This window comes from Henckelia pumila, chromosome 1 (genome assembly GCF_033568475.1).
Source record: "Henckelia pumila isolate YLH828 chromosome 1, ASM3356847v2, whole genome shotgun sequence".
Taxonomy (NCBI): domain Eukaryota; kingdom Viridiplantae; phylum Streptophyta; class Magnoliopsida; order Lamiales; family Gesneriaceae; genus Henckelia; species Henckelia pumila.
In genome coordinates this window covers 107,413,154-107,425,859 of record NC_133120.1, presented here as the reverse complement: position 1 = coordinate 107,425,859, position 12,706 = coordinate 107,413,154, and the positions used below count along the sequence as shown (strand labels likewise).

The window sequence follows — 12,706 nt, the reverse complement described above, 5'->3', positions numbered from 1 at the left end:
TAATATATGGATGAAATTATAAAAAATAGAAATTTTTCTTACGATAAAATTGAATTAATCAAATTAATTATCACTAAGTTTTGTTATTATCATTTTTTTCCCCGAACGAGTGCATCATATTGACTACAAATACAGTTTTGAAATTTGCACCTAATCAATTTATTAGCTTTAAACGTATAACATAATATAGTCGTATTATATCTGTATATATTTATAATGTATATTTTAAAAAATAATTAAAATTTTTAAGACGACCAGAGTAGGTGATCACTTTATTTTCTTTCTTTAAATTTTTTTAAATACAAGAAATGCTAAGTGGTCTATGGGGTTTGAATCAGTCAACAGAAGCCCATTTTCCCTTCTTTTCCGCGTGAAGACTCCGAGTTCACTATAAATTGTCCAACTTTCTTTCACTATTCGTCATTCTTAATTAATAAACATTCTCTGGATTCTTGGGCAGAGAGAGCCTCGGGCAAAAAATCTGACTGTTAGTTATATGTTTTTCGTTTTTTGCTTCTTATGTTCTATTTCTGATGCTGGAATTGTGTTCTTTCTTTCTTGAATTTTAGTTCTCTGTAGTTTTTGGCTATGTTGTTACTTATTGCTTATGACTTGTGGCATTGGCAATCAATTTAATTAGTGATGTTGCAAACATCAAACCATGCTGAAATGATGTTCTTAATGAATAATGATGCTCGATTAATGGCACCAAAGGTTTTTTTTTTTTTTTTGAGCCATGGCACCAAAGTTTTCATGCATGCGTTTATGGGATATAGAAGTCTAGCATTCAATTGATCTCTTCTAGTGGTCTATGGTAATTTGTAGTCATGCTATCTTTCCGTTTAAGCCCGCAAATTCAAATTCTTTGGTCACAAGACGTGATCTTTTAGATTTTTTTGTTTGTTTGTTTCGGTTTTGTAGATTTATAATACCGAGTCTTAATGATGTTATTCGTTTTTGGAATGGAATTGTTTGGTTGTTCTTGATTTCTTGTTGCATAGCTAATTCAGTGGAGTTTCTTTCTTCCATGTTGTAATTTGTAAATGCTACAAGTTTTCGTGGGCAGTTTTAGAATCAATATTTAGCGATTCTCCTATGCGTTATTATTTTGATGTCTTTAAACTGAAATCAGTAGTCATTTTGCTGTACCAGCTGATGGAGATATCGTTGCTGAAGTCGCTTTTGAGCAGCATCACTGGCCTTTCTGAATTAGTGAATCATGAGAGCATGAAAGACGAACTAGTTCAAAAATATCATCTGAGGATTGAACAAATATTGAAGTTGTTAAAGCCAATACTTCATGCCATCGGTGATTCTGAACTTGCCTCGGATGAAGTGTTTGAAAAGGAAGTCACGGGACTCCATCAATATGTTGATGAATTGAGAGAGATATTTGAAAACTGGCAACTGCTGATGAGTAAAATCTACTTTGTAAGTGATGAACTAAGTGTGAAATCTTGAGCCCAAAAAACAAACTTGGAGGCTGAATGGGAGGATTCTTTATTTTATACTGTTTTTAATTGTGTTAAAATTCTTGCATCCTGGTGACAAGTTTGTTTTGGCTAATATTTTCTTGGTATCCAGGTTTTACAAGTTGAATCACTTCTGGTTAAGGTCCAAAATCATGGTTTGGAAATTCTCGAGTTGCTGAAATCTTTTGATCAACGCCTTCCATCCGGATTCAGTGCTGCATCTCTTGAGGTAGTGGCTGGTGTTTGGTTCTTTTTTTCCTTGTTTGCTGCCTGAGTCTTACAAAAAAACCATCATTCGGGGTCACATTTGAGGGATGAGACATGCATTTTAACCTCTCCTTGTGGTGTTTGCCACTGCTAATTGCAGCATTGTGTACATGAAATCAAGCTTATTGTACCTGAACAAACATCGTCAATAATAACAAAAACTATTAAGGATCAAGTGGAGGGTTCTGGAGCTATCCCAGAAAGCCTGGAAAAAATTGCTGATAGCTTGAGCTTAAAGTCAAACCAGGAACTACTGATCGAGATTGTGGCCCTTGAGAAATTGAAAGAAAATGCTGAACAGGCTGAAAAAGCTGGTGAAGCTGAGTATATAGATCAAATTATTGTGCTGGTTGCGCACATGCATGACCTCCTTGTGATGATCAAGCAGTCACAACCCGATAATCCTGTTCCAATACCTCCTGATTTGTGTTGCCCTCTGTCTCTTGAACTCATGACTGATCCTGTTATTGTTGCGTCTGGACAAACTTATGAGCGTGCTTTTATACGGGAGTGGATCGATCTTGGGTTTACTGTTTGTCCAAAGACACGGCATACTTTAGCACACACGAATCTTATTCCTAATTACACTGTAAAAGCACTCATTGCAAGTTGGTGTGAATCAAACAATGTGAAGCTGCCCGACCAAACAATATCTATCGACTCAAACCAATCTGCTTCACGGCTTGCAAATGCTCATTACCATGGAGTAAGGAGTGTCAAAAGTTTCGGTCCACCAGATGGATCTTTGGGTTCTCCAATAAAGAAATCAATCCCATCAACTGCAACCCAAAGAGAGGGAGCGTCTCCATCACATCTTCAACCATTATCAGAGAATTCATTGGCAGAAGCTGCTATAAATGGAAACGGTTCAGACGTAGAAAGAGTGTCCCCAAGAAGTTCTGAAGACAGGTCAGACCACGCAGGAGAGGGAGGTTTGGAAGCAGGCCACCTTCTCATGACATCCCCATCTAAAACTGATGCTGCTGGCACTTATGAACGTCCATTACAGGTTCATAATCGATCTAACTCAGCATCCAGCACTCATTCTAATTCTATTACTTTCCAAGGAGAAGGAGTTGGCAATGAAGTGGGAGCACTTGCAAATGCCAGTGATGCTTCTGGGGAGCTTCCTGCAGAACTTCAACCTGCTTCAGACTATGGTACCGATGTACCTCTGAGAGAGCTTGATTTATCATTGAGGCCGGTGGAGCCAAGGACTCGTGGCCAAGCAATTCGGCGCAGGCCATCCAAGAGATTTGTTTCAAGAGTTGTTTCTTCTCCTGTTGTTGATATGAGACCTGATCTCATAGAAGTTGAAACCGAAGTTAAGAAGCTGGTTGAGGATCTTAAGAGTAGTTCTCTTGTCTCACAAATCAAAGCCACAGAAAATATTCGGCTACTTGCCAAGCATAACATGGAAAACCGAGTTGTAATTGCAAATTGTGGGGCTATCAGTTTGTTGGCCCATCTGCTCCGTTCATCTGACTTGACTGTCCAAGAAAACGCTGTTACCGCTCTTCTCAACCTCTCAATCAATGATAACAACAAGGCTGCCATTGCAAATGCTGATTGTATCGCATCCCTTATTTACGTCCTCGTGAATGGGAACACCGATGCAAAGGAGAATTCAGCTGCAACCCTCTTCAGCCTCTCGGTGATTGAAGAAAACAAAATCAAGATCGGAAGGTCAGGAGCGATCGTTCCCTTGGTTGGTTTACTGGCAAATGGGACTCCAAGAGGCAAGAAAGATGCATCCACTGCATTATTTAACCTGTCAATCAATCATGAGAACAAGCCCCTTATCGTGCAGGCAGGTGCAGTGAAGTACCTTGTAGAGTTGATGGACCCTACTTATGGTATGGTTGATAAGGCAGTGGCCGTGTTATCTAATCTCGCCACAATTCATGAGGGAAGGATGTCGATTGGCGAGGAAGGAGGAATCCCAGTTCTAGTTGAAGTCGTTGAGCTTGGTTCTGGACGAGGCAAAGAGAATGCAGCTGCAGCTCTCCTGCAGCTGTGCAATCATAGCAACAAATTTTGTCGTATCGTCCTGCAGGAAGGTGTCATCCCTCCATTGGCGGCATTGTCGCAGTCTGGCACACCAAGAGCCCGAGAGAAGGTGAGGTTACTTAAATCAAGTCTGTATAATTTGCTATTCGATTTCAAATGGAGTAATTTTCTGTTTGCTCCCTTGCAGGCAAATCAACTTCTTCAGCTCCTTAGAAGCAAATGGAGAGGCAATTCTCGGACTTGACTTTGATAAGAACTTCAGGGGTTGTAGAATATATACACACACAAACATAGATAGCTAGGTATATAATAGAATTCAGTGCAAACAATTGATTCAATACACAAAATCTTGTCTTGTTTTATTTCTTCCTCGTACCTTGTATGATTTATTTCCTCCTCTTTCCTTGCACCAAAAGAATTGAATGGAAAGATGTATCTATGAAAGGTTAGTTGGATGACAATACATGTGAATTCCTCTTCCTTGACATTTCTTGTCCTGTTTTCTTTCGAGTATTCGACTACGATTGCCAGACTGCATAATGCAACTACTTTAATGGGAATATTTTGGATGGATACAAATACAAGAAGAAATATTGAGACCGCCCGCTATTCGTGTTCATCTTGACATAAAGGAGAACATGTTCATGGCTAAATTTTAAGACATTATTTGACGTTGACCAAATTGGTAATGATTCCTTCCCCACTCCCATTCATTTCTAAATTCTTATCTCCTGGATTCTCCAGCTAATTTATCCCAAGAAGATGAGATAAATCCAAAAAAAACTTGAATTTTAGCTCTTTAGGAATCGCTTTGCGTGGTCGATATGGAAATGATGCTTATCTTGAAGTTGACAGCCCATGACTGTCACCAGTCATATTATTACTCTTTTTTTTTAAACTTGAGAAGAGTCTCGAACTCGAGCTCTCGTCCTAATTGAGCGCAACGTTAATACAAGTCTCTGAAATTTCTTACTGGTGAATAATGTGGGATGATTGCTGCGATCTCTGGACAAGAAACAACCATTTCATTGTCCATTGTCAGAACCATCCATGATCCAATCTCAGTGTACGCCTAAAATGATTTCTAATGAAATAAGAACAAAAACCATTCTTCAATAACATCATATAAAATATACACACTGGCAAGCCATTTTGTATCATTTATAAAAATCATACATTACATGCATAGGTCTCCCCTTCGTCTAATAAGATACGAAGTATTTAATACGTATACAAGTTCGAGATCGTGTCGAGCAGTTGTGACATGTTACAACGTTGAAGGAGGAGATTCAACAAGAAAGTGGGAACAATATGATCACAACCATATATCAATAGCTTGAAACTAACAGATCAAACAGGGAACTTGGGGACTTGGAGTAAACTCTCGACTGTCGGAACAACGAGTCGTCCCCGAGTGCGACCACGAAAGCTTCCATGGTTCATCCATGGCTGCCTTTGCCATCTCCATTTACCATGTTTCCCATGTTTGGTACAAGGGATCTTGGCCGCCATGGAGGAGCCGAAAACGAGTAGCAAAAGCAAGAGGAAAGCTTTGAAATGGACCATTGTGGGTGGTTTCTTTGCCAAGGATGATGAGAAGATTATTCAATATTTTTATAGGGAAAAGGGAGTTTGCTTTGCTTCGATTTGAAGGCAAATGAAATAATTTCACCTCACTGATTACTACTATATTTAGCGTTTGCTTATGACAATTTTTTCTTGGTGGGTTAGGTCCAAAATGTGCTTGTCATGACTTTATAGGCCAACTGAAATTGTATTAATTTTGTAGCACCGTGCTTAGGTGATAAGTTAAAATCAATAAATAGTGGTACATAAGATGAAGATTTTACCAACTTTTTAACGTTATCCCACTAGTGTTTTGCAAGGTGAATTGATATCTTGACCACTAACCAAACATTCATATATCTCACTCGTCCGATCACTTAACTAATGACTAAATATTCGCATATTCTACCAACTCGAACACTGTCAAGTATAATTCGAGACCAAATTGTAACAATATATTTCTCAAAAAAAAAATATCACATTAATGTTATTTTTAAAAAGGTCTAAATTTAGGGTTGAGTCTATGCTGGCAATCAGGCACTGCCCAATCTGCCAGCATCAAGGGCCCGGATCACCTGGGAGATCACATAATGTGATCACCCGGGTGATCCGGGCCGTTGCTACCCCACCCGAGCACTGCCCGATTGGGGTAGCATAGACTCAATCTGAATTTAAATCGGTGGTATCTACAAGTCATTAGCTTTGATGGAAATTTTTTTAAAAATTAAAACAAAACTAAAATAATAAAGATATAATTCTTTTTATTTTTTTTACAAAAATATATATACTAAAGATAGTGGAATGAAATATATATCATTATCATTATCGAAAAAAAGAAAAGAAAGGAAAAGAAAAATCTACATGAAACACCGTATAAATTTTGAGTGTGTTGATTGAAGAGCGAATAAAGAGAGCCGAAGATCTATGGCGGCTTTGCAGTATTTGGAGACACAAAGAAATGAGCACCCCGAGCTGTCGGAGTGGTACAGCTCGCTTTCAGATCTGTACCAACGCAAGCTCTGGCATGAGCTCACTCTTAAGCTCGAACAGTTCGTCGCACTCGCCGTATTTCAGGTACTAAACCCTACAATTGATTCCCACTACTTTTCCGGTGAATTATTATTCATTTTGCTACTGTAGTCATGTAATTTTTCCGTTTTACTTTCTTGTGCAATTGTTTTGTTCGTTTCATTATGGGCACTGGCATGGTGTTTATGGGTTTTGGGAATTTAGTGCTTTGTTCGAGTGATTCTTTTTTGGGGGGTGGTTTTAGAGATTTGTGAGAATTCATAGTGATGCAATGGAGTTTATTTTGAGTATCGATGGTGGGAGAGTTCATTAAGTTTGTTGAGGAACTGAGAAAACATACGCTATCAGGAGTTCCTTTATTGGGTATCGGTCTCTCTGAATTTAGATGCCTAAGGTTGTGTGAATGTCTTTGCATTTTATGATTAGATACTTTGGTATTCTATTTTGTCTTTGAAAAGTGATTGCAGAGGGCAAGAGAATCGAATATATTGTTTTGAATTCTTTTTTTTTTTTAATCAAAGGCATTTATTTATTGATTCGACGATGGTTACTTGTGAGCTTGTAAATATGTATGTGTAACTAGTTTTATTTCTTTGTTATGTAGTCAATACAATTGATTTAGACGCATCAAGGGTTTGAACTGTGGAGAGATTTCCCGAGACCCATTTGGTTACTTTGCATAACATATCGTGATGTGAATTGCATTTTTTATCTCATAGCCAATTTCGCTATTTTTAAAGGTTGGCCTTAGTGGCATACATTATACTCTTTATTTTATGAACAATTGGCAGTAGTTTGATCCTTTGCTAGATACAGTAATGATTGTCCTTCCTAATTTATACAATATGTTATGAGTAGTCTATCTTCCCATATCAATAATTTACCTCTTTGCATTGTTGTGCTTCTTTAGCTTATCTTAGAAGATAACGATAAATTTCTTTCATCTCTCTAATTCAGGCTGGGGATGCACTAATTCAACTTTACCACAATTTCATAACTGATTTTGAGACAAAGATCAATCTTCTCAAGCTTGCTCATTTTGCTGTTATAGTTTCTCGACAATACTCAGAGAAAGAGGCCGCTGTAGAGTATCTCGAAGGAGTGATTGCAAAGCTACGTGATACAAAAGAAATGCGCATAGAGGAACCGATACTTTATATCAAAGTTCAAATCGGTACATTAAAGCTCGAGCAGGGAGATCAAAAAGAATGCAAGAAGCTTTTAGATGAGGGGAAATGCACACTTGATAGCATGACTGACATTGATCCGTCTGTGTATGCCAGCTTCTATTGGGTTTCATCACAATACCATAAATCTCGTCAAGAGTTTGCAGAATTTTATAAAAGTGCTCTCCTTTTTCTAGCTTACACCGCCGTGGATTCTCTCTCAGAATCATTCAAGCTGGTAGGCTGTTTGTGCTCTTTTGAGTTCATAATATAAGAGGCAGCTTGGTGATACCAAGGTTATGCATGGCTGTCTTGGAATTCAACTAATAATGGAAACCTATGATATTTTACTGAGATAATGTAAAAAAAAGGTTGAATACGTTTTTAAGAGAGAAAAAGTATCTAGTTTCTTTCAAATCACGTGGCAACAGAATCAACAATATTAATTTAATTCCACGAAGTCCGTAATCATCTTTTTTTTCCTTTTTGCCTTGTTCTTATATTTTGTGGTAATTTGTTTGATCGATCTGAATTGGTCTACTACATAATCCACTTGATGAGGCTTTTGCCAGTTGTAATTACTGGGCTAGAAAGAAAATAATATTATGAAATTTACTGATTAAAAACTCAATGCTGAGTAGTACAGGAAAGCGTACGCCACGTGCAACATCGGAACCATGAAGAAGTTTTGTATACCTTTCACCTTTGTGGTCTGGGTGAAATCTGTGCTTGCTGATATGCTTATGGATAGAGTCATTTATGTTTATTTTCAAGTTTATGTGTCCTGTTTTTTGGCTGTGATAATGCGGAATGCAGCAAGGTTCTTTTCATTGTTTCATGCATGAGTTGATGAAGTTACTATTGAATATAAATGCTTCATTCCATAAGCATTTTCCTTTGTTCTTTTGTAGTATGATTTTCTAAGTGAAGGAGATTTACTAATGCTGTCTTTTTGGCTAACTAACTATGCCATTGGTTGCTTCCAAGGATTTGGCATTTGATTTGTCTCTGTCAGCATTGTTGGGGGAAAACATCTACAATTTTGGTGAACTTCTTGCGCATCCAATTGTAAGTATCATGTAAAAGTTCTATCTTTCGGAAATGATATTTAAGGGATGCCCGTCTAGTGGTTTCTCAATTCTCAACGATCACGTACCCATACCCTACATGGTACCTTTATATGAACTTTATGGTCTACCTCATACTTTTGTGTGTGCAACACTGACAAGCATACCAAAAACAAACATTGTACTTCAAATCAATGGACGGGGTTGCATTGCTCTAAAAATTTTCTTATTATCGTATCTTTTAAATGTTTGTTGGACTATTTGTTATATCTGGCATTTCTGCAGATAAAAAGTCTTCTGGGGACTAAAGTTGGGTGGTTATACTACATAATCGAAGCGTTCAACTCTGGTGATTTAATTCGTTATCAAGAACTATGTAATGTTCATGGAGCTGCTCTGCGTACCCAACCTGCCTTGGTCCAGAATGAGAAAAAGCTTCTGGAAAAGATAAACATTCTCTGCTTGATGGAGATTATTTTCAGGTGAATTAGGAGAATTACATAATGGCTGATGTTAATGAGTTACTGTGCTATTCTATTTTTTGATGAGCTCGTGAAACATCTGTTGCCTGCAGCCGTTCATCAGATGATAGAACTATTCCACTGAGTGTCATCGCTGACCGGACAAAGCTTACCGTAGAAGATGTGGAGTATCTTCTCATGAAGAGCCTTTCAGTAAGTACGATGGAATTGATATCTTCTTAATCCAATTTTTTCTCAAGTGATATTTTGAATTCGGTATTACAACTTTCTGGGTTTATGACATCATCTTAAATATGTCATATTAGGTTTAAACTGAAAAAGTAGCATTAACTGTTCCAGACACGTTTTGGACTTCAAATTATGTATTTGGCCTGGTTAGATGGTTACTGCTGCCTAATTGTTGCTGCAGGTGCATCTGATAGAGGGGATAATTGATCAAGTTGAGGGAACTGTTTATGTATCGTGGGTGCAACCTAGAGTTCTTGGAATTCCTCAGATCAAGTCCTTGCGCAACAGGCTCGACAACTGGGTAGATAAAGTACACACTGCTTTGTTATCTGTGGAGGCGGAAACACCAGATCTTGTTGCAGCGTAACTTTTTTGGCTTATCCTTGTCATTTCTGCGGATTACATTTAGAGGCAATTACTACTACTGATTTCACTAAAAAGATCTAAAATCAGAGTTTTCATGGGCTGCATTGTATGTTACCATCCATGCTTGTATTTTTGTTTTAAAATTTTTCTTCGGACCATTAGCAACATATTTCTGACTTGATATGTTCGATGCAGCATCATGCTTTTCGATGATATTCTACTTTCACAAATGATTTCATTTAACAGAAAGTTATCGGAAAATTGTGTACTGCGTCTTTTACTTAATAAAGACTCCGTGAAATCATAATCGGGGTCGAATCTACCGGTCGATTTGAATTAGAAAGGGAGAGGTACTGAATGAACTTTTTCCTTCTATATGAACAAGCACCTGCCAAGGTCGCTATCGGCACCGCCTCTGGTATAACGAGGCTCTTTGCACGTCAAAAGTGTTCTGTCTGGTAAACACTTGGAATGAAAATTATGGGCTTCGAGACTCGAGTTAACGCAATTTCAGTTTTACGTTCAGTTTAAAAACTTAAAATCTTTTTTTTATTATTATTAATACATGCATATATGTGCTGCAAAATGCGGACAATGAATTGTACCGAAAATTTAGGTTTGTGGGCAAGAAAGAGAAAATGTTTATGCAAAATAGATTCTATTTAAAACACAAATATAGTAGTTGAATCAAATATTACCACCTTATAGATGTCGATGTTTGAGGACTACATCAATTTTTAGCAAACTTTTTCTGCATGCTATATACTTAAACAGTGAAGTAAGGTTCATCGTTTACTCAATGTCATGGCTGGTGCGAGTTAGTGGAGGAGAGGATATTTCTTCGATTATGAATTTTATTTCATCCGATCCCTCCAAACCCAAACCACTAGATTCCCAATGTTCTTCGGTTTCTTGAAAAGCTATTGAGATTAACAGAACAAAGAGGGCAAAAGGGAAATCTTGTTTTGATCTATAATGCAAGTTTTGCATCTTAATTTTTATAATCGTTTGGATATTGTAAGGAATTCTTTGCATTACTTCATGCCGTAACATCAGATTTCTAGTTTAGTCTCCAAGTACATTGGCATCGAGTAAACAAGTGAAAGATACAACAAAATAGTTGAGGTAAAGAATTCCTATCAAATATCCACGCGTTGCTTAACGAGAATCATTTCAATTTGGCCACATCGTACATGCTCGCTTTCGTCGACAAAAATTCACTCGAAGTTGTTGGTATGAAGTACAATGATTTCAACATAGGATTAAAGAAGACAAAATACCTCGCTGATCAGGCTTGAGTTCCGGCAATAGTCTTTAACTGAATATGATTGGAATCTGCAGCAGCCCCTGTGGGCAAGGCTTCATATGATCCAAATCTGCTGCGGATACCCAAAGTCTTGGCAATAACAGCATAAGTCACGATAAAAATGGCAAGCACGAAAAGGGCATGAAGCACGAACATGAGATCCAAGACTGCCACTGCCCTTAGCTTCGAGTCATCCAATTCGCACTTGGTCGATCCCTCGACCCCGCTCACGACATCAAGCAGCTTGTGGCAGCCTTCCGGGATGAAGGCATCCACGTAGAGCGATAGCCCTGTTTGCAGGGCCCACAGCCCTTGCAGGCAGAAAGAGGCTCCGAGAGCAGCATCGGCCGCGTAGAGTTTGGGCTCACAGCAGAGAACAAGGCAGAGGGCAGACGACAATGCGGAAACATGCGCCGCGACGGAATCGCACTTGGCTTGGAGATCCGAAGTCTGTACCGCGGCGTCGGATGCGGAGAGGGAGTACTGTAGGAAGAAGAGCGCGGAGGCGATCGCGAAGAAGAGATCGGAGGGGAGAGGGAGGAGAGAGGTGGCTTCGGATACGAGGACCGCGGCGGAGAGGAGGATGAAGCAGAATATCACGGCGGCGGACTGCAGTGATATGAGGCGGTGCACCGGCGTCCGGCCCTTGAGAAGGGGATCGGCGTCGGAGGAGACAATGAGCTGGTGGATTAGGGCGATGAATAGGAAGACGATAACGAGGTGAAGCTGTAAATACCTGAGGAAGCGATGCTGCTGGTTGGAGTTGGGGAAGGGGTGGTAGAGCTTGGCGGCGTAATCGCGCGGCGATTTGAGGTGGTGCTTGGTGGCGGAGACGAGGTGGTACAGCCCTAGCGACACCAGCGCGGAGGAGGAGAAGATTTGGTAAATCAGGGCCGCCATTTCCAAGCTCTGTGTTAAATTAAATTAGGGCAAACTCACTCATTTTTTGTTATCAATTCCAATCTATTCTTGCCGGAAAACACAAAGTCAAACTCATTTGATTTTCAATCATTTGTTTTTTTTTCCCCTATGAAATTGGTAAGAATTCCATAAAATATATATTTAATCTCATATATGCATCTTAATTCTATATAAGCTTTACTTTTGAAAATGTTGAGCAAAATTATATAAAATAAGATATCATGTTATTTAATATTTTTGTTTTTTTTAAATAATACTTTTGTATTAGAAAATTACAAGATTTTAGGACATAAATATGCAATGTAATAAACCAATTAAAAAGATTCTAATAAGATCTAAATATATAATAAATAAAAAGATAAATATCCAAATGACATCACCATATGTAGATATTTCACGATATAATGTTGTTCAATTACTTATTTCTTAATTTACTAAAATTTTTGTGTAATTGTCTCGTCGCGAGTAGTTTTTTGAGACAAATTTAATTATTCAATTCAACTCATGGAAATGTATTATTTTGTATGTCAAAATTTTTGTTACTATACATATGGATCGGATCGATCATTTTCACAAATAAATATATGTGAGACGACTGAGAGAGATCTGATATATCATATATCTAAATTACATCCAATTTACATATACTATAATTTCACTTTATATATAATTTGGAAAAATGAAATGTTTTGGTTTTAATGGCATTTGTGATTTGACTCGAAAATAGTGATGCCATTTTACTTTATTGCGCTAATAGTGTTATTCATAAATTATACTCAGACAATAGATATGAATTAATCTATAATTATTGTTGTTTTATCTTATC

The 12,706-nt window shown here is 38.0% G+C and overlaps 3 protein-coding genes across 5 annotated transcripts; 2 read left to right on the top strand and 1 right to left on the bottom strand.

Annotated features, from left to right (window-relative positions):
• Window positions 1-450: 450 nt before the first annotated feature.
• On the top strand, window positions 451-4,210 carry LOC140878329 (U-box domain-containing protein 4-like). 3 transcript variants are annotated; one of them, XM_073281940.1, is made up of 5 exons: window positions 451-487; window positions 1,153-1,431; window positions 1,585-1,701; window positions 1,840-3,858; window positions 3,937-4,210. In XM_073281940.1, the coding sequence occupies exons 2-5, from the start codon at window positions 1,156-1,158 to the stop codon at window positions 3,991-3,993; spliced, it is 2,469 nt and encodes an 822-aa protein (XP_073138041.1). In that variant the 5' UTR covers window positions 451-487; window positions 1,153-1,155; the 3' UTR covers window positions 3,994-4,210. The 3 variants fall into 3 exon arrangements, with proteins under 3 accessions (XP_073138041.1, XP_073138046.1, XP_073138035.1); XM_073281945.1 differs by lacking the exon at window positions 451-487 and adding an exon at window positions 505-1,039; XM_073281934.1 differs by lacking the exon at window positions 451-487 and having other exon boundaries at window positions 505-1,431.
• A 1,942-nt stretch (window positions 4,211-6,152) lies between these two features.
• Window positions 6,153-9,863, top strand: LOC140890574 (26S proteasome non-ATPase regulatory subunit 13 homolog B). Its single transcript, XM_073298455.1, has 6 exons — window positions 6,153-6,389; window positions 7,302-7,748; window positions 8,498-8,578; window positions 8,863-9,059; window positions 9,152-9,251; window positions 9,469-9,863. Exons 1-6 carry the CDS (start codon window positions 6,240-6,242, stop codon window positions 9,652-9,654), a joined length of 1,161 nt encoding a protein of 386 aa, XP_073154556.1. The 5' UTR covers window positions 6,153-6,239; the 3' UTR covers window positions 9,655-9,863.
• A 792-nt stretch (window positions 9,864-10,655) lies between these two features.
• Window positions 10,656-11,956, bottom strand: LOC140875595 (uncharacterized). Its single transcript, XM_073279320.1, has one exon. It carries the CDS (start codon window positions 11,857-11,859, stop codon window positions 10,942-10,944), a length of 918 nt encoding a protein of 305 aa, XP_073135421.1. The 5' UTR covers window positions 11,860-11,956; the 3' UTR covers window positions 10,656-10,941.
• Between the last annotated feature and the right edge of the window lie 750 nt (window positions 11,957-12,706).